General features: G+C 34.2%; 1 protein-coding gene across 2 annotated transcripts in view; it reads left to right on the top strand.

Annotated features, from left to right (window-relative positions):
* Nucleotides 1-16700, top strand: part of LOC146539023 (monocarboxylate transporter 2-like) — a 50971-nt gene extending 34271 nt beyond the window's left edge. Inside the window, exons 2-12 of one of the 2 annotated variants that reach the window (XM_085185818.1) lie at nt 3293-3469; nt 5011-5210; nt 5540-5690; nt 8058-8176; nt 12720-12887; nt 13155-13314; nt 13584-13725; nt 14330-14461; nt 14776-14950; nt 15078-15230; nt 15319-16700. In XM_085185818.1, coding sequence (XP_085041944.1) covers nt 5093-5210; nt 5540-5690; nt 8058-8176; nt 12720-12887; nt 13155-13314; nt 13584-13725; nt 14330-14461; nt 14776-14950; nt 15078-15230; nt 15319-15848 — 1848 coding nt within the window. In that variant the 5' untranslated portion in view covers nt 3293-3469; nt 5011-5092 and the 3' untranslated portion in view covers nt 15849-16700. The remainder of the gene's footprint in view (nt 1-3292; nt 3470-5010; nt 5211-5539; nt 5691-8057; nt 8177-12719; nt 12888-13154; nt 13315-13583; nt 13726-14329; nt 14462-14775; nt 14951-15077; nt 15231-15318) is intronic. The other variant, XM_085185819.1, reaches the window with a different exon arrangement.
* Nucleotides 16701-21934: the final 5234 nt, after the last annotated feature.

The following is a 21934-nucleotide window of genomic DNA, read 5'->3' on the forward strand; positions in this document are numbered from 1 at the left end:
AAAAACAAAAATAATATTCGTTTACATTTAACCACAACAGCTGTATCGACGTGTAAAAATTTCATATCGCGGGTCATATAAAACACCTGTGCCGCTATGATATTTCTGGCAAGTAGCCCAAATGAAATAAGTAAATTTTGTATCGGGAAAATTGAAACTAATGCTGATTTCTTAATAAAGTAAAATAATATCAGCTTCACGCTGTATCCCGCAAACAGCAGGATAGGCAGAGGGAATCTAGTGTTAAGACACTCAGTTCCCCATTTTCGGCTGAATTCTGGAAGCATTGCATGTTGAGAAACTGTTGTTGGCGAAACTCAACCCCGCGCTTTGCCTCAACACCAGGATAAAATGAAAATATAAATTAAATAAATAATTCATTTCCATGAGTGGGGATTGAACCCACGATCAGATGCATTTACAATCACGTTACCACGTTTGCGCCTCTACGCCTCAATAAAGTATTAAAATTGAATTTTACTGTCAATATCCATTATTATTATTTTCTAAATGAAAAATAAATATTTTTCTAGCATTCACTGGAGCTACCACTTAAGTTAATTAAAATGGAAAAAAACCGCTCACTTAATAAAATATCCAGTTGTATCAACTGAATTGCTTTGATATTCTCATTTCCAACTTACGTACGCCTTAATTAAAGAGTGAAAGATTCTTTTCCGCTTTAAATTTAAAATTGATGCTATTAAAAAGCGGCCTTTTCGTTTCTAATTTAATTAATTCGATTTATAATAGAAAATGTAAAGAGTTTATTTGACTAAAAATTATATTTATATTTCTTAGTATCCCATCGCTGGCTTCGCCTGTCTTAACAGAAAGGTCCTCTGAGCTTAGTGTTACGACACTCTGTTAGCCACTTTACGCCATATTCTGTATACACTGCGTGCTATTGGGTAAGTACTGGAACTAAATGCCGTGCTTTGCTAAAAAGCATACAATATTGGAGATGTAGGCAAAAAAACCATATATTTTTATATATTTTTATGCATAACCATATATCATTATATTTTTCATATAATAATATTAAAATAACGCACCTTTTAAACACCTCCCTCCTCCCCCCCTCCCTTACGATATTCATAAAAAAAAACTTAAAATCGACCCACCCTACATGTACATATTTAAAGTCCATCCAATTTAAGTTAAAGAGACCGTACACCAGGAAGTTTTTCCTGATTGATACAATATCTATGATATCACATGGTTAATACAATTATTACGGGTTGACGCGGACGTTTTTCTGCAGTTTTTATAAAAATGTCTATTCGGTTGACCTGGATTTACAACGAGGATTATAACTGGAATAATATGTGAATTACGAATCTGTCGTGGCCGACATATGAGGATTTAGCTCAAATAAAATGTAGATACTTGTTCTGTATTAAAATAGAATTGTAACACACATTACAAGTGCACGTATTTATTTATCTTTTTAGCTTTATATTATTATTATTAATATGATTTTCCACATAGGCAGAGGGAACCTGGTAACCGGGCCCGCATTTCCATTTCCAGCCACACGCTTGTTTCCCTGCGCAACGACTGTCCTCAATATATATAATAGATAGTACTTATGCTATTTTTAAAATTAATAAAGATCCTAGCGTACTATAAAGTAATTTTCTGAGAACAAAAACACTCTTAATAAGGTTCCCGACATGTTTTGATATACAATAAACTCATAATGACTTAGAAAAGAAAAAGAAGATTCACCCGTTTTATATAGGTGCCGTACATAGATTGAACGTATAATAATTACTATACAATTTTAGATTTTTCTTTTCATATTTTTTTGCCTTTATTTATATAACAGATTTTTTTTTATTTATGTTAAAGTTTTATATTAATATGTACAATTTATAACAATTTACCAACGTAATGGTACGTATAAATGTTATAGCACTGTAATGGAGTCATAAATTTATAAATTTCACAATTTTTTAAATAAGTTACCTTTATATTTATTTCAATGCACGAGAGGATATAAAATGGAAGTAGAAAATTATTTCTTACTTTTGTTTACAATTATATCTTTAATCTTTTTTTAAACGATTTTATTTAGTTAGATAGACAGAGGAATCCTATTGTTAAGACACTCTATTCAAATATGCACATCCTTCCGCCGCATTTTCGAGGCATTACATGTTGATTGGCGTAACTCAACGCCACGTTTTTGCGTTGGTACCAGAGCGAAGAAATATTAATAAACAAATTCCCCCGAGTGGGAATCAAATCCACGACCGTCACGTAACAGTCACACGCTTGTGGCCCTGCGCCACGATGCCCTCAATTTCTTTATCTTAAATCGTTCTCTGATTAATTGAATTCATCTTCATGAATAGACATATAAAGACACAATTTGAAAAGGAATTTAGCAACTTAGTTACTTGGAATGGAAAGCACCCAATTCGCAAAAAGTCGGACCTACTACTAGTAAATTGAATTTTACAAATTAAGCGATTTACATCTTGTACCTACGTCGTATTTTTAGCAGAGTATGCTGAGGGAAGTTAGTGTTAAGACACTCCGTTCCCCATTATCCATAAAATTCTGGAGGTATTGCGTGTTGAGTGGTAAAACTCAACACCGCATTTTGCCTCAACACCAGAGCGAATGAAAATATTTAATATTACATTTCCTCGAATGGAAATCGAACCTACAATCTGTCGCGCTTACACGCTTGTAACCCTGCACCTCGTCTGGTCTCCAAGTAATAAGTGAAATTTTTCTACTACATTTAAACCTTATCAAGCATATTCCACTAACGTAAACAAGTCCATAATAAATTCCTACGGGTATGGACGACATCCATGGAAGACTCATATATATTCCTACTAGTTGACCGTACTCTCAACTCGCATTAGAGCATTCCGCATTGAATGCAAATTCTACTTCAACTGCCACGTAATAATATTACGCTTTTGCAGTGAACGTACGAATAAGAGACAAAAGAATTCATTTTTAATCTTTGTTCAGATGGTTTCTTATATCTATTATGTAATTGTAATAAAAAGAATTGAGCGGAAAGTGGGGAACGAAGTGTTTTAACATTAGGTTCCCTCTGCCGTCTCTGCTATGGGCGGGATACAGCGTGGAATCTAAAAAAAACTATTACTTTTAAGCGTTTCCATTATTTCCTTAGGAAACACTATATATAGTACAAATAAATTTAATATTCTGTATAAAATTATACAATTTTGGAATATCTTAAATATCGTCGTACTATTTATATCATAAAAGAAATAAAATCAAAAATATTTTTCCACATTCACAGGTATTCAGGATGCGAGCACAACTGTGTATAGCAACTCAAGTGTACTGACGTGTTAGTGTTGAAACGTGGCGCGAGGATGCGGAAACGGCGTGCGTGACAGCGTGACAGAGCGACTCGGATGCGTCGAGGCAGCGTGTACAGTGTGAGCGAGGGTGTGGAGCGGTGCACGTGTCATAGGTGGGTCAGCTCGTCAGCTCAGATCAGATCAGCTTTGCGCCATATCCCACTCACAGTAGGGTAGGCAGAGGGAAGGTGTTAAGATATATTTAGCTAAGCTAGTTATAATTAAATTATAATGCAAGGCAAGTCGTGGTGCATGAGCTCGTGTGACTCTAAACGTGATAGGTTGTGGGTTCGATTCTCATTCGAGGAAATGAAATATTTCATGCTCTCGTTTTCTCGCTCTGGTAACGAGGGTTAATGGGATGTTGAGTTGTGCCACTAAACAAGCAATGCCTTTAGAATTCGATGGAAGTAATTTAATCAGAACGGAGTTTCTTAGTATTAGGTTTTCAACTTCTTTCTACCTACCTTGATAAGTGCGGAATACAGCGTGAACTTAAAAAAATGTAATATAATGCCGTTTAGTTCCATGGATCTCATATTTTTTACGATACAAATAATATTTTTTTGGTATAACATTATATTCGGAGGTCTAAAAACCACCAGCCCTATAAAAAGTGCCAAGTGAAATTGATCTTTTAATGCTACCAGAAGGAAAATAGTTTATACGTGTGCAAAATGAAACAAGACCTACAGATCTTTAGATATCCTATATATTATCACGAAAAAAGATAATTATGAACGACATACTAAGTTCCAAATGTATTTATAATAAACGCTTTAAACCTGTTGCTCCGGAGAATTCATTTGACAGCATCTAAAATTTTACCTGCGACTTGCGAGCAAATTACTTTCGCGTTTTAGTGGCACATTGAAATTAATAGCTTTCACGTTTACAAAATATCTAATGGTGTTTTTAAAAGAAAATGTTTTAACAATAAATGTATTGACTTTTGAAAAATTATCATTTTGTAATGGCGGTGACTCTATATATCCCTCATATAGCAGGATCGGTAAAGGGAACCTGGGAACATAGTGTTAAGACATTCCGTTTCCCATTAATAGAGTACCATTCGTCACTTACCGAATCTGGAAGCATTGTGTGATGAGTGGCGGTACTCAACGCTGCGCTATGCCTGCTTTAATATTTTTTAGAATAATTATAAAATAGTGCATCATGGAGTATATTATTTATTTTATTATTAGCGAATCTATTCCATTTTTAAAACCGAGCCCGTAAAGGTGTCGCTTTATTGCTAAACTTCTCTTTCCGCTCAAACAAATACGCTGAGTTTTGTAGTGGGGAATAGAATCTTTTTTTATAGAACCAATTCGCGATTTTGATTTAGTCCAAACAATTCCAAAGTAAATAACTATAGTCCAATTGTGGGATTCAAAAATAAAACACAATTTTCCTTTAAGGGAGCACAAAGTATGAGAGTAAACGCGGTTGCGGCAGGTTGTGGGTTTGATTCCCATTCGAGGAAATTAAATATTTTCATTCCTTCACTCTTGTGTTAAGTCAAAGCGCGGCATTGAGTTCCGCCATTCAACGCCTCCAGAATTCAACAGAAAACGGAGAGCGGAGAGTTTTAACATTAGATCCCTCTACCTACTCTGGTGAACAAGTATAACACATATACATTATTATCCAGACATGTGATCAGGTAGCGGGGGTGCGGGCGCGGGTGCGCGTGCGAGTGCAGCCATGGCGTGCCCAGCCGGCACGGCGGGCTGATGGAGGCGGAGTGGTGGTCGCCGTCGCCGTCGGCCTCGCCGCCGCCGCCGCCCCGCGCCCCGCCGCGCTGCCGGTGCCGACCACTCTCCAGCAGCTATAATTGTTTGCCGCATTATGGTAATTTGGATTCATTTTTGTATATGATTTTAGTTTTTGGGTTGTAGAGTTGTTTTTAAGAGGGGTAGGGGGACACCTCGGTTGACCTTCGAAAACATAGTATCAAAGATACTGGAAGAAGGTCACGTAAAAGGTATGGAGAATAATGGAGAATAATAACAATTAATTTTCTTTAATAAATATCAACATAATATATTTTATGTAAAATCCCAATACAATTGTATTTTTTATGACAATGGATTATTTTATAATGAAACAATATTTCATAATTTAAAAAAGAAAATTGAATTCTTGAAAGGAAACGTAAATAATCCATGTAATCTACACAGATGGATGGCCAGATCTAGAAGACGAGTCGACGGGGGGCGCGCTGCGGGAGAGAGAGTTACGGTCTCTCCACCGCACGGTGCCTGCGCTGCGTCGCCGGGAACTCGACACTCGCGCTATCAAACATCATTTCTACCCCGAAGGCGGTTGGGGGTGAGATTACAAAGTGCTACTATTTTATGTCCCCTTGAAATTATATTTTCAGCGGGGGTGTTTAACATTTTCCTTTAAAACAACCCTTTAAGTTAACCTATTGCGATGAATTTATTGTTTGTTTTTTTTTTTATTATAAAATATGCTATTCATGTATGTATATTTAGAGACAAAATATGTATTCTTTTTTTTTTTTTTTTTTTTTTCATTTATTTATGTACCACACAAGATAGAAAGTACAGAAAACTTATAACAACAGGTAAAAAAAATGTATTCGCTCTGGTGTTGAGGCAAAGTTAGTTCGCGGCGTTAAGTTCCGCCACTCAACGAACAATTCCTCCAGAATTCGGCGGGAAGTGGAGAATGGAGCAGTATGCCTACCCTCTGCACCTGAAAAAAAACCACTACGACTTCCTTTACTTTAAAAAAAAAAAAAAATATTCATGGTATGTCAGATACAAGTACATCTTGTCTTCTCCCTCTTAATATTTATTTAAGTATATAATTGATTAACGCTCCTTCCTTACACCTTCTGGCATTAATAAGATGAAATGTATGCACATGGGTATCCTCATTTTCGTAATGCCAAACCTGTGTCAAATTTCATCATGATCGGTTCAGTGAATAAGAATAAAATTCTAACAGACCTATCCAAGTAGGTACTTCATCATGTAAATAAGAAATGCTTAGATATATGTGACCAGATTTTACGAATTTATGAAATATTTTGGTAAAAATATCTTATAGTAGATAATTGTTTCTACTAGAAATATATTTTACATACTTTTTCTAGTTTTTTACTCTAAATTTCTTTCATTTTCATTTCTCCAGTCGTGTATCTGAAACTGACGTCTAATATTGGACAAAATAGAGCGAATTCAACTAGTAAGGTTACTACGGTAGTAAATTTGTACTGTTATTTCCACAGCCAAGATATTTAACTTTGAAAAAACCCAGCCACGGCGACAACTTAAGAAATATTTAAGTTAAATCAGCTTCACGCTGTATCCCACACATATCGGAGTAGGCAGAGGGAACCTAGTGTTGAGACACTCCGTTCACCACTTTCTGGAGGAAATATAAACGTAAATAAATATTTCACTTCCTCGAGGGATCGAACCGACAACCATCGCGTTACAGTCACACCCTCCGTCACCCACCCTTCGTCCCTCGTGCCGCTGCGCCACGAAGGTCTCAACTTAAGAAATATGATATATAAAATAATAAATTTGCCCTCAGTAACCGGATATAAGGACATAACGTTCGTTACGTTTCCTCTCCACATCTGTACGCGGTATCGACCATTCGTTGGAACCCGCTTTTATTGTTTAGAATTTTATTTACTTTGTTATGTACGTGACAATAAAAGGTGTCACTTAGCGTTGGAAAAGGTTTTACCTTTTTATCTTATCTTTTCCACATTTTTGAACGTTTGCGTGACTTAATTTTTAGTATAGATACGCTATTTAATTGTTTTGTGTATACAAAGTATGTTTCGAAAGAAACATTATATTTAATAATAAAAGGAAACCTAAAAAATCCTACTAATATTATAAATATATTTTTTCAATTTTACGCAAAAATTACTGAACGGATTCTGACGACATTTGACAGTAATATAGATTATATACGAATGACACATGCGTTACAATTTATGTTGTTACTTAACAAAAAAAACTTTTTTACATTATAAGCAGGCGAAGCCGCATTTGGGCCACTAGTATTCTAATATATGAAACAAATTAAAACAATGATACATTTAATATCATCCACATTTACAAAAAATAGGCCAAACGCACATTCATCGAGGGTTGTCTACCATCAATAATCTCAATGACAAGACAAGAATCTTTTTTTAGTTATCATTATTTATTTCTTATATTATAAGTTTCTGTTCTGGTATTATATTTTCGTTTTATACTAGCAGCGTTAACAAATAGGACTTTTTCTATAATTGTAATTTGAAACAAATTAAATACATACAACGAAACTATGTGAGATAAGAAATAAATGTTGTTTCTTAGCATCACGCTGTTCTACCGCCTTTAGCAGGGTAGGCAGAGGGAGCGTAGTGTTAAAACACTCTTCTCATTTTCCGCTTAATTATCAAACCACTATGTTTTGAGTGCGAGGAAATGAAAATAATTCATCCCTCAACTAGATATAATTCGCTTAAACATCTAAAGAAACCTAAGCCATATCACTTATGAATCATTTATTATTATAATAATTATATTATTTATTCTAACTCAGCTTAGCTTAAACAACAAGAAAAAATAAAAAAGAAACGACATTTTGCCACCTTTTTTAGTATCTACATTGCCTATATTATAAAATATTAGTATTAAACCAAGTCCATAATTCCAGCTGGATCGTATGCGGAGCAGCTTTCCTGGCTCATTTGCTGTCTACGGGATTACAGTTGGCCTACGGCGCGCTACACGTGTACGCGCTACGACACCTCGGACCAGCTGCCGACCACGCTGGTGAGTTATCTCCATGATTTATACTCCAGGATTAGTTAATTACTATGTTGAGACCACTAGTGGTGCAGGGGTGTAATCGTGTAACTGTGTAGACAGGTTGTTGGTTCAATTACCGCTCGAGGAATTGAAATATATATTTTTTATTTTTTGGCTCTGGTGTCAAGATAAAGCATGGCATTGAGAGCAGAATTCAATGGAATATGGAGAGCGGAGTGTATTAACACCTGCAACAATGCTCCTTCTGCCTACTCTGCAGGATAGTCAGAGGAAGCAAAAAAATTATAATAATAATGAATGTGTTGTAATCGTTTTCTTGTACAATGATTTCTTCTTGTCTTGTAAAATTGTCTTAATGTAATTTTCTATTGGTTTTTGTAAATAAAATCATAATAAATAAATAAATTAAAAAAAAATATATAGTGAACATACAAAAAAACAGCCTTGCTTATCTTTTTTATTTTTAAACGCAGGTTGCGCGAAATTTTATTTTTAAATCTATTAATGTAGGTCATACGTCTTACTTAAAAGAGACTAAATACGCTTGTTTAATAATTATTTTATAAATTTAACAATAAACTGACAGTTAATGTTTTACGAAATTATTCAAAACTTATTTCCATATGAAAATAATTAGGTACTTTTTTATTTACTTGTTACTTATATATGTATGTATTATAAAAAAATATTATTTTAATTTACTAATATAATTTAAGTTACATGTAATTTCCGTTTATTAATTAAATGTTTTCCTATAATTTTCCGGAAATGTTAATTACCTATTTAATTTTCCATTTTAACTTCATAATCATGACAAAGGCTGGCCATTTTGGCACGAAATCCATTATATACCAGCTATTACATTCAATATACATATAGTAGCGACGATTGTTGTACCGCATATTAACACAGCTTGCGGTAGAGCTAATTACTTCATTAGCTGAGTCAAGTCTCCGTTTTACTCTCTGTTTATTTAATTAATGAACTAAACTGTATTTTTACATATATGAATAGAATCTATATATATAATAAAATCGTAAGACGGTCGGTGTCTGTACTTGGAAGATATTTAAAAAAAAAAAATGTTATTGGGAACTTTTATTAACCTAATAGAACCCAACACAATGGTTTTTAACATTTTTGTCTGTTTGTCTATTTGTCCATTTATCTGTGTGTTTGTTATCGCTAATCTCAGAATCGACTTAACCGATTTAGATGCGGTTTTCACTATTGGATTCTGGCAAGCTTCTGAAAACATATAGGGCTTATTTTATTACAATCGGTTCCTAAATAAAAAAGATATATCAATATAAAGTATTTAATTCGACAAATTTGCTAATTGCCGTAACAGTTATTTTATACAACTGTTTTACTGAATTGACTGGATCTTTAGTTTTCAATTTCTTTATTAATATTTCTAATTCAAGCGGGCGTAGCCCCGCACGGGCCCACTAGTTTGTAGCGTTATGTTTGTAACGCACTTATAGTGATTAGTGACTTTTAATATGAAAACACAATTGGGGCTCTCCAGCTCTGCCGTTACCGATTACTCGTAGCGTGATGTAATATAGCCTACAGCCTTCCTGGATACACGAACTATCCAACACAAAAAGAATTTTTGAATTCGCACCAATAATTCCTGAGGTTACCGCGATCAACCAAACAAACTCTCCCACTTTATATCTGTACTAATATTACAGATTTTAGAACTTTTCCTTAATTTTTAAGTCGGTACTTTAATTTTGGGTTTTTTTTATATTGAGATTAATGTCAAGTTCAATAAAATCAATTTTGCATATAGCTGGGTAAGCAGAGGGAAACTTAGTGTTAAGTCAAGCCGTTCCCCATTTTCCGCAGAATTTTTCAAGGCATTGCATGTTGAGTAGCGGAACTTAACGCCGCGCGTTTGCGTGTGCCAGAGCAAAGAAAAGAAAATATTAATAAGTAATAATCATTCCCCGAGTGCGGATCGTACCCACATACGTCGCGTTATAGTCACACCCTTGTGAGCCCACATCTCCGCTACAAGTGTTCTCAAAAAATAATTTAAATTATATTTTTCGTATATTTCATATATGTATATCATCAATTAGGTCAAAAAGTAATATAAAGAGGGAATTAAAAATAAATAACAAAGGGTAAGAGAGACTCTTTGATGTGGAAGGTATGTTAATATATTTTTTTTTTTGAGGGCAAGAGCCAATTATTCCTTTGTTTGACTGATTTTACGAATACATAGTATGTATTAATTTCGTAAATCAATCTCGTTTGCCTACTTTTATTGAATTTTTCTTTGGTAAACAAAAAAATCATGTATTTTTTAAATATTCCTTTTATTTTAAGTAAGTAGTTTATCCTTCAAGTTTTAAATAATGTGTAACATTATAAAATTTCCATTTCTTCGAGGCTTCTTTCTCTTTCTCTGGTGTCGAGGCAAAGCGTGGCGTTGGGTTCTGCCACTCAACACGCAATGCCTTTAGAATTCGGCAGAAGATGGAGAACGGATTATCTCAACACTAGGTTACCTCTGCCTACCCTGCTGTATGCGGAATACATCGTGAAGCTGATTTTTTTGTTATGATATTGATGACAAATTATTGAAACTAATTACAATATTTACAATTTAAAGTAAAGACAACTCCCATAGTCTCTTTTATCATATTTGTTTTATTGAAATTCTTTTATTTAGTTAAAACGTATATTATTGTGTTTTTTTTAATTAGGATACATATAAGTAAAAAATGCTAAGGTGTCGTTTAAATAATAGACAAAGACCAACCTACGCAAAAGTCATATTTATAAATAGCAATTTCGTAGACCAGAACACGGCGGCAACACCCCAATCTTACAATTTACAAGGTATAAAATATTCGACTATAACAAACAAAGGAAAGAAAAAATAATCTTCATATTTGATAGCTATATCATGATATAATGAGAACAAAATGAAATGGCCTACCTGACAATTAATGTGTATAAACAAAGGAAAGTTGAAAGTCCCACTAGATAAATTATTATAAGGAATTATATCTATAATAGGATGTACTTTTGTTCCTGAGCAGAGTTGAGTTATTGAATTAATTTCGAAAGATCCACGGTCTGCCCCGAATACTAAGAGGTTCAAGTATTTTTGGTTTAATTTGCCTTTGAGGGTAGAGCGGTGTGGAGTGCCATAAATTTGTCACAACTGCTTTGAATTGAGTCGAGTCCTTAACAAGCTGTAGTATTGTTCCTAACAAATTATACTTAGATAGCAGTTGATTTTTGGAGTTCGAAATTCGGACTCTCTCTCTCTCTCTCTCTCTTTCTTTAACTAAAAAAATGTACATTCTAAAGCCAAGTTGACGTATAATGTTCTCTATGTGTTCTAATTCACTATCCTTTGTCGAAACTATAAAAATGCAGTTTTTCTATGTTACTAAAATTATTAACGTCGCTGTAAATAAGTAATCGATTGAGGCCAGTCGTGCCGCAGGAGCACAAGAGTAAATGTAAACTTGAAAGGTTGTGGGTTCAATTCCCTCGCGAAGAAATGAAATATTTAATATTTTCATTTCTTACTCCCTTCCTTCCTAATTCTGGAGGCTTTGCGTGTTGACTTCCGCCACTCAACACGCTAAGCCTCCAGAATACAATGGAAATTAAGGCGCGAGTGTAATAACACTATGCTCCCTCTGCCTACCCCGCTACAAGCGGGATACAGCGTGAAGCTGAAAAAAAAAATACCTTAAGTCATTATCCAATAAATAATAAATACTTATTACATTTAATCTTACATTACATATATGTAAATACATCTTACATTACACAAATAAATGTATGCGACTACAAATAAGTCACCCTCCATTATTGTAAATGAACACTGTTTATTTAATGATGTTTCATTTAAATCACCTTTGTTTATAACAGTACCTACTTAAGATAATATAATATATTAAATTAAATTAATTGAGTAAACTATTTAAGCAAGATTAGCCCAACTCGAATTGTATTCAAATGGCCTAATCCACCGTTTAAGTGCAAACGCATAACTAACCCTAGAATTATTAATTATCTTATACGAAACAAAGCTAGTATATTATTTACAAGACAATAAGTTCACCGCCATTGTGTTAAATGAAACCCTGGGGCAATAATAATGTGTAATACTAATATTTTTGCGAATTAATTAGGTCATTGGTACGTGTGACTGTAGAATCAACGGTTGTGAGTTCGATTCCTACTTGGAGAAATGAATCTATTAAAATTTAATTTCTTTGCTGTGGTAACAATGCAAGGAGCGGCGCTGAATTCTGCCAATCAACACGCAATGCCTCGAAAGTTCTGCGGTAAGTGGGGAAAGGAGGGTATTAACATTAGGTTCCCTCTGGCTACCCTGCTAAATGCGGGAAAAAGCATAAACCTAAAAGAAAAAGAAAAGGAATATAAAAAGTGCGAGTATGAATGAATCTTTATACAAGACTCCATTGTTAAGTAAAAGTAAGTAAAATATCTTTATTAGAACAGTATTGAAAATGGTTATCTAATATATCTACGATTTCACCAGTCTGGGCCGGTGCTATTTGTGTGGGTGTATCACGAGCTGCTGGCGCATTGGTTGCCGCAAGACGCAAGTCCCCCAGACTCGCCGCTTTAGTGGGGGGCCTGCTGCTACCTCTGGCTTGTCTATTTACATCATTTGCAACACAACTTCATCAAACTTTATTAAGCTATGGTAAGAATTAATATATATTATTGAGGATTAATAATCTAGAGTTAAACTGTATTGTTTGTTCGTTCATACGTAGGTTGTGAGTTCGATTCCCACTTGAGAAAATGAAATATTTATTATTTTTGTTTCTTCGCTTTCCGGCTCTACTTTTAGTGATGAGCCTCGCGAACTAAAAAAAATTTAAAACGAAATATACCACAAAAGAAAGTTACTTCAGTCTAAATCATTAATGGAAGTTATTTACATGAATGAAATTAATTTTATTCTCAGGCGTAGTCTTAGGTGTCGGTTGCGGCCTAGTTCGAGAGGCAGCCGGTCTAGTGCTCGGCACATACTTTAGACGGCGCCGGCAATTTGTGGAACTCGTAGCTCACGCTGGAGGAGGAGTAGGCATCGCGTTATTCAGCGTTGCTTATAAAGAAGCTGTCGGGTAAATATAAATAATATTTTACCATTTATTGATATTATTTACATTTTTTTTGAAAATTTAATTGTTATATTAAGGCAATAAGCATTATTTGATTAAATGTAAAATATTTTTTTGTAAATATAAGTTTTCCTGACCTGGCCCAAAAATTGCAAGGATAATTTCATCTGCTCAACTCTAAACGTTATAAATTAACGTTCTCTTCTTCTTCTCTCTATCCATTATTATTATTCTCAAAAGATAATGAATAATACATATAATAATTTTCCCAGGAAGCTTGGTTGGCGTTTAGGCTTACAAGCGGTGACGGGAGTGCTCGTGCTGGCATTTTTTCTAAGCGCTGTGTATCGTAGCGCTTCCCTCTACCACCCACAACGACGCGCTATTCTACATTTGAAGAATCAACGTCGAAAGGTACGTGACGACGTCGCGTTGAAATGCTATGAACTTTAAATGACTGCGGTATATCCGCAGTCATTTAAAGTTACAACTACATATTATAGTTTCCATGCTTTACTTATATTTATAGATTATATAAAATCAGTTTCGGGTAGTATATATGCGGGAATATAGCAGGGTAGGCAGAGGGAATCTAGTGTTAAGACACTTATTTCCTCACTTTCCACCTAATTTTTGAGGCATTGTCTGGTGGGTGACGGCTCAACGCCGGGATTTTTCCTTGGTGCCAGAACAAAGAAATGTGGAGAAGGAACACACAACCATCGTGTTACAGTCAAACCCTTGTTCTCCTGCGCCAAGACGGTCTCGAGAAGAAGTATAGATCATAAATATATTATATATCTCATATAATATTGTTTTCAATCTCTAATTACATGTATAAATCCCATAAATCTATATTAATTTTCAATAATGCCCTTCTTCTCAATCACGTTCAAATCATACAAAAAATGATATATTACTATTCTTTTATAATGACTCTTATATAGAATAAAAGCCTTATTCAGCAATTTTTGCTAATATTTAGTAATTTCAAACTCAACGTTCATTTTTCCGGCAGGTTAAAGCAAAGAAAGGCCTAAAAACGTCCCCTTTCATTGATTTAAGCCCTCTTCACTCGCGATCCGCCAAGGTATTGTTATTGGCCGCTGGGCTCGCAGCATTCGGCCTTTACACTCCAGTATTTTTTCTGGTAAGTGAGTTAAAAAGAAAATAAGGTAAAATTCTTTAAGTCACATTTTTTTAACGCTGTATCCCACATATGCAGGGCAGAGGCAACCTAGTGGTAAGACACTCCGTTCCCTACTTTCTGCCAAATTTTCAAGGCATTGCGTGTTGAGTGACGGAACTCTACGCTGTGCTTTATTTACCTTATTACCAGTGGAGAAATAAAAATATTAATTAATAATAATCGTACCTACACTTGTGCTACTCTCCTCTTGATTTTTTTATTTTGTTATAAAATATTTTTAAAATATTTTATAAAATATTTTCTTTTTATAATAGGCTCTACAAGGTTTTCAAGAAGGCTTAGAGGAGAGTGCTTTAGTTTTACTGCAAACATTTTTGGGATTTGCCGCTGTGCTAGGCTGTGCCGGCTTTGGGCTCGTGCTGGTGCGACCGTCTGCACAGTGTCTCGTTTCAAAGCAATATTTATGTCAAACAGCCATGTTGGGTATAGGTAAGTTTCGTATTATAATAATTGAGGTCATGAATAGTTATGTCAATCATCCAGCTTTTTAACTTAGCTGGACACTCTGGGGGGTGTCTGGATATTAGTATGAAAAATTACCTCTTTACTTTTTTAGGAATTTCAATGCTCGCTCTAAGCAGCGTCCAGGGCTACCACGGCTACGTGCTTTTTGCATGGATGTACGGCTTATGCTTAGGTGGATTTTTGTACTCAATAAAGATGTTAACAATGGAAAGAGTAAGAGGACGGCACTTCACAAAAGTTTGGAGTGAGTAAAAATTCTATTATCTGTAGTATTTCTAGTTTTTACCATTTATGATGCATAATTTTTTACTTCTTGTTTAATATTTTTTTAGGTTTTGTCCAAGGAGCTGAGGCAATACCAGTGATGGTTGGAGTACCGATGACAGGCTACATAAATCAGCAAGCGCCGAGAGCTGGTTTTTATTTCTCGACCGCAGCGACATTAGCCGGCGCGGTACTATTGTTTTTCGTCGGTTTCTCGAAGCGAGATCCGGAGCCACCTCCCCCAGTCCCGGCACCGACGATATCGGAGGCCTGCTTGTGTGTGACGCCGCCGCCGCGCTGCGAGCCCGCGTGGTGCGCCTGCAGCGCGGGGGGCGCCACTGCGTATTGCGCCTTCCCGGGATCGACTTGCACTACTCGCTTACCCAAGTCCCTGTCGTACGCAGCTCCTTTAGATCGTACTTGCTGTACGCCTCACTATCCCGAGTGCTGTCGACGTGCAGCTATCCTACGGCCATCCCGCAGTGTTCCCGAAGGCCTCGCCCGACGAAGTAGCACTTTTAGTAGGTCTGGATCCTGCAAGGCCCCCTGCCATCGTCGTGAGCATCATTTAATAGAGCAAATTACAACCTCTGTATGATATTAAATTTAATTATAACTATTTAAAGTAAAAATTATATATTTGACTTGATTGAGTACGAGTAAATTAATTAGCCTCGATTGACGTGAATATAATTTAATGTAAATATTTTGTCTGTAGATTTAATTAAGTAAATGTGATAGATTCAAATAAGCAATAATTTTAATTGCAAAGTTCCCAATTTAAAATAAATAATCATAAAATAAATTCTAGTTCATTAACATTTGTGACTAGAATATATCTTGTTGATATTTGAGTTCGTTTAGTGGAATTTTAGTCTTTTCATAATTCCGTAATCTGTAATCTATACTTGTCATGTTTGTTTGTTTTTTTAATGTTTGTTTATAATTTAGCTAAATAATCTTTTTTATTTATAAAACTCGTGAATATATATTTTAGTGTAGATGTTTTTACCTAATAAACTAATAAATTTTTAAATATACTGAAAATAAGTTCTTGTACTTCAATTTACATTTTAATTGTAATTGCAGTCATAAATATGGGACCTCTAATGTTATTAATATAATAATACTTGATGAGCGTTTTAAATCACCTATTAGGTGTCCTAAGAAAAATCTGTAAAATTTTAAACTTAACCTCCATTTTTAAATCTGAATTAAAATGTAACTCGTATAAGAAATTATATAAACATACCAAATATCTTAAGATAATGTCAATTTTAAAAAATATATATTGAACAATATATTTAAAAAGTAATTATTTTGAAAACTATTATTTATTATTGTTGCAGGAAATTTTATGTATGTTAGACCTCAAAATGTTTGTTGTTTTTTATGTTTAAGGCGTTTTAATATTTTATTGATGGAAAAGAAACATAAATATTAAGGAGAGTTACACTGTCTTTTATTTTATAGCATAGACAAGATTCGAGCTCGAGCCAAAAACGTTTGCGATGTACCTTCGATAGGCGTTAACAGTATATATACGTTGGGGTAATGGGGGTAATGGCTGGTTTCTCCACCATAGTTCACCCTAAATCTAAGTTATTTTTCGATAATTGTAGACGACAAAATGCTGAATTTTGAATTAAAAGTACTAATTAACAAGTAGTATTTATTATGTTTTTATATTGTATAATAATACTGTAATAGTTTGTTATTTTTAGTTACACATTACGACATTTCATCAGTAGTAGAAAATTTACGTAAACAATCATCGATCTTAACAACCAGCGGAAGCTTTTAATTGAATTGCGAAAACATAATTTCACAGACATTTGAATCGAATATTGCTAGTAGTTTGTCGTTTGAACCGAATCAAAGAGAATTGAAGGTCTTCCAGCTTACATAAAATGTTGATGTTAAAGATATATTTACCTAATTTCAAAAGTGTAGATACTGTAGATTATGTAATTATTTCAAATTCTACTGCTTTTGGAAATGTTAAATAAAAAGTTTTTAATATAGAATTGGGAACCGACAAAGAAACTAGCGTAAGATAATGAATCATAATAAATGGGTTCTTTAAGTAGTATACATCAAAGAAACTTTAGAGACGGAACTAACAATAAATTAAGTTATATGAGATCACCCTATATATACTCTATCCAACGAAAACAAAGAGTTTCTCAATTAATATACTCAAAATATTCATGCTTCGTTCAGTTACATCTCATAATAATTACTTACATATATACTTTGGTGTAATGACTGGTTTTTTAAAAGTTTTTATTTAACTTGCAATGTATGTATGTGGGTTCGGGTGAAATCTTGGAGCTCAATTTTGAAGTAGATATCGTCAACCGAATGAGCTGAAATTTTGTATACACGTTTACTTTGGATGACAATGCACGATAAAATATGTGACGTAACTTACATATATGATCCATATGAAGCATTTAAGATATCTATCGTCTATACACTTGCCTATAGTTTCTCAAATTGAAAGGAACATACGCTTAAGTTTCACGAGGGGAAGTTGAGACGAGGAAATTCCGGTTATAAACCTTCAAGGCAGTAGATGTGGTCGCAACAGATATTGATTTTCCTATTAAATGGACTTTGGTACCTTAAGATAAAGCTTACTATTGCATAAAATTTTGCAGTTCGATCCCTTCAAAATGGGATTCAGTGAGAAATTTCGCACGTCCACCGAATCCAGATCCAATCCTATCTTTCGTGAAGATGTTATCATAAAGCTAGCCATCCGAAATATTGTGCCAACTCTTTGCAGATTCCTATTTAAAATATTTTTATGATTTTCGAAATGTAGATAAAAAAGAATACTTTAGAAATGATTAACGTAACATAACAAATAACTTCTAAAATGTTAACTGTATTAGGTACAGAGATAGTAATAAAGCATAAGTAAGACTATTATAAAACAATGGAAACCAGTCGTGGCACGCACAAGCGTATGGCTGTAAACGCACCTGGTTATGGGTGTCAATTCATGGGGTACGGAGTGCCTTAACATTAGGTTCTCCCTCGGCTAGCGGACCAGGCTCTGCCTCCCCTGCTATGTGCGTGATACAGCGTGAAGCTGAGAGACAATTATAATTACACTAGCGACCTGCTCGCGGTTTCACCCGCGTGAACTATGTTATTATTAATTTCTGTCTCCATGACTACGTCTTAGTGACGTCTATGCAAAATTTGAGACTCCTAGCATTTGTAGTAACGAAGTTTCATACAAACTTTCGACCCCAAAAACAACCCCTTAGAAGTCGAATATTGCAAATTCCCGTCTTAGCGAGCACCTACGTCTTATAAATAATTCCTATGCAAAATTTGAGATTCCTAGCACATGTAGTTTCTGAGATTTCGTGATGAGTGAGTGACCTTTCGATTTTATATATATAGAAGAAGATTAAAATAATTAAAAAGGTAAGCTTCTAAAGAAATTAACGAGTGATTTGAAGAAAATCAATTGCTGTAGTACCTATTCAAATAATCGTTATAATATTTGTTGAAGATTGATACGACCATTGAATACAGTCAACAATTTCTAAGACTAATGGCCCTTAGTAGAACCCAAATAAGATAGCTTCCCGAAATGGATCGCGGTTAATGGATAGTACAAATACTAAACAAATAGGATGCTTTGAATATACGCTTTGTTAACCGACTTCAAAAAGGAGGTTGTCAATTTGACTGTTTGTTGTTCATTTTTCCACTTCCAAAAATAACGGCTTTAAATAGAAGACCGGTATATCAATTATTTGTTCTTCATACTTTTGTTTAAATTTTTGTACATAAGTAAGTACAATTTTGAAATCAGTGTTTGTTTCTTTAAAGTATTTTTTATTAGAATATAAATAAATATTATTTAAAAACTATTTATAACTATTTTGATTTTAATTATTTTATGCATATAGTTTTTACCTCACGATTCATCAATAAATTGGCTTAATCTTTACTATTAATATTTATTTATTAAATAATACTTCAGAAATAAAAACCAGTTCTGTTTTAATTAAAACACTAGAATAATTTAGTTTCGAGGAGAAATAATTGGCAAGACGAAGTGATTTTGGTAGCGTTAACCAGGATTTGAGTACAAAATTTCCATGCAAATCACTGCCCAACTACGACAATTTAAATAGGTCAAAGGATTATAGCAAACGTTAGTTTCCATCTATTACGGATTACCGATGGAACTCCCCCCAGTCATACTCCCGTACTGGTACCACAACTAGGAAATTCCGTATGTGCTATTATTATTCGAACTATTACTATTGTAGCACAGTTATGAAGCTTTGTTCTGGATTGTGTTAAACTGAGTAATTTAATATTTTTCAATCTCTTTGATCACTCACAATATAAACTGATTCAGTAATCAAGTTTCATTTGAATTCGTAAATGAATTTATCTTTTAAAATATATTTTTTTAACTTCACGCTGTATCCCGCACACAGCAGGGTAGGCAGAGGGAACCTAGTGTTAAGACACTCCGTTCCCCACTTTCTGCCGATTTCTTCTGCATTAAGCTGAAAATTGGATTAATAAACGTAGTAAGTACTGTTCGATAAATATTTAATTGATTCTTTCGTTATTTAATATTTCAATTATTATAAATACTCAATAAATAAATACATGTGATATTAAAATATACTAAAAATTGCAAATTACCTACAAAGAATCAACTTTCACGACATTTTATAAAATATATGAAATAGATGAAAACGTTGACATCCCCTAGTTATCATACAAATTGTTTTCATCGAGCACAGCCCCTCACTCTACAAATTTACATAAATCCTATACTCTGGGCCCAAATTTGTATTAAACATATATATATATATATATATATATATATATATATATATATATATATATATATATATATATATATATATATATATACTTATATATACTAAGCCTCTGTCTTCGAACTGGAAAATTGCTTTGAGGAAGGATGACATATTATCTAACTTAACGTTCGCTCTCTTTATTTCCTCTAATCATATTTAGCTATAAGTTATAAGCCGCTTGGCTTAACCTTTACTGGCCAAATGTTCTTTTTTTTCGCAGGGGAAATCCTCAAAAGATATCCAATCCTTGGGGAGGAGGATTATGGAGGATTTTTACCCACTAAAACCCCTGCGGCTGCCGACTTCGACACTATGGGAGGACCCAGGAAATTGGTAGAACCGCGTCCGTAGCCCTCCTCAGATAACGCGCTCCTCTACGGAGCTCTCTTATATTTATCTAGCCAAATGTTACATTAACCCACTTTCCGCCGAGTTCTGCGAGGCATTGCGTGTTGAGTAGCGAAACTCAACGCCGCGTTTTGCCTCTACACCAGAGCGAGGAAATGAAAATATAAATGTAAATAAATATTTCATTTCCTCGAATGAGGATCGTACCCACAACCAGTCGATTTTACCACGCCTGGCTTCTTTATCTTTTTAGTAATGCTTTAGGCTATATTAATTCAGTTTAGATGTAACCCACTGTACCTCAGGCACTTAGAATGTCTCATATATAAATAACTATTAATTATTTCCATTCTACCACGCGGGGTAAGTTGCAGATAAAAATATTAAAATAAATAGCTCTGTACTTAATGGAAAAAAAAGGTTTCTATATTTTTTTTATTATTTTGTATGAAACCTCTGACAATTCCCCTATGAGGTAGACAGAGGATGCTTAGGAGCATATATAATAAATATCAGCATCTCGCTATTATTTCCCATTGGGATTATCATATAACATATATTGATGTAATATATTAATATTGATTCAACGCGAATTACGCTCACAATAAATATTATAAAATATATGTAATTAAGGCTTTTTTAAATATATTAATTTATAGAGTTTAATAATTTAAATTAAAAATGCCATATTTTCATTTGCCACTGTTTCCTTCCCGTGGCACATTTACCCCTCAATTACGTGATCCGAATTTTTACTTCGAAGGGACAAATCTGTATCGCAAGTAAATACGTGATACTATTATGAATTTTCCTGAAATTCTGTTATATTTTGAGTAACGTTGGTATTTCCGGAAACAAAAACAGAATCTTTACTAGCGCGTTTTAAATATTTTATAAGTACATAATATATGTATTCATAACAATTACGTTAGCTACAGAACGAAGGACGATAAAAAAACAAAAACTAATTTAAACTTAATTTATAATTAAAAAGGAATTTCAATTCACACCTATCACTAAGGATTACAACCTACCCAATAGAGTAGGGGGATACTCAGTAGAGTAGGGGGTAATATAAGGTACAATATTAATGAGTCTATCTAATATATCAAAAAACCGGCTTCACGCTGTATCCCGCACACAGAAGGGTAGGCAGAGGGAACCTTGTGTTAAGACATTCTGTTCCCCAATTTTCGGTGAATTCTGGAGGCATTGCGTGTAAAGTAGCGGAACTAAACGCCGCACAACCAGTCGATTTTACAGTCACGCTTTGTGCCCATTGAAGTATAAATATTTAAAAAATGCCAAACGTCTTGGAAATCATCATTCGTCCCAGACTTCCGCTTTATATATTAAAAGTAAAAATAACATTCGTTTCAACTGATACTAAAGCTCCTTTGACATCTTAGAAAGCGACTTGACGGTAACTGACTTCCATAATGAAGTCAGTTTTATAATGAAGACC

This window comes from Heliconius melpomene, chromosome 5 (genome assembly GCF_056956725.1).
Source record: "Heliconius melpomene rosina isolate 202511_hmr_F chromosome 5, ASM5695672v1, whole genome shotgun sequence".
Classification (NCBI taxonomy): domain Eukaryota; kingdom Metazoa; phylum Arthropoda; class Insecta; order Lepidoptera; family Nymphalidae; genus Heliconius; species Heliconius melpomene.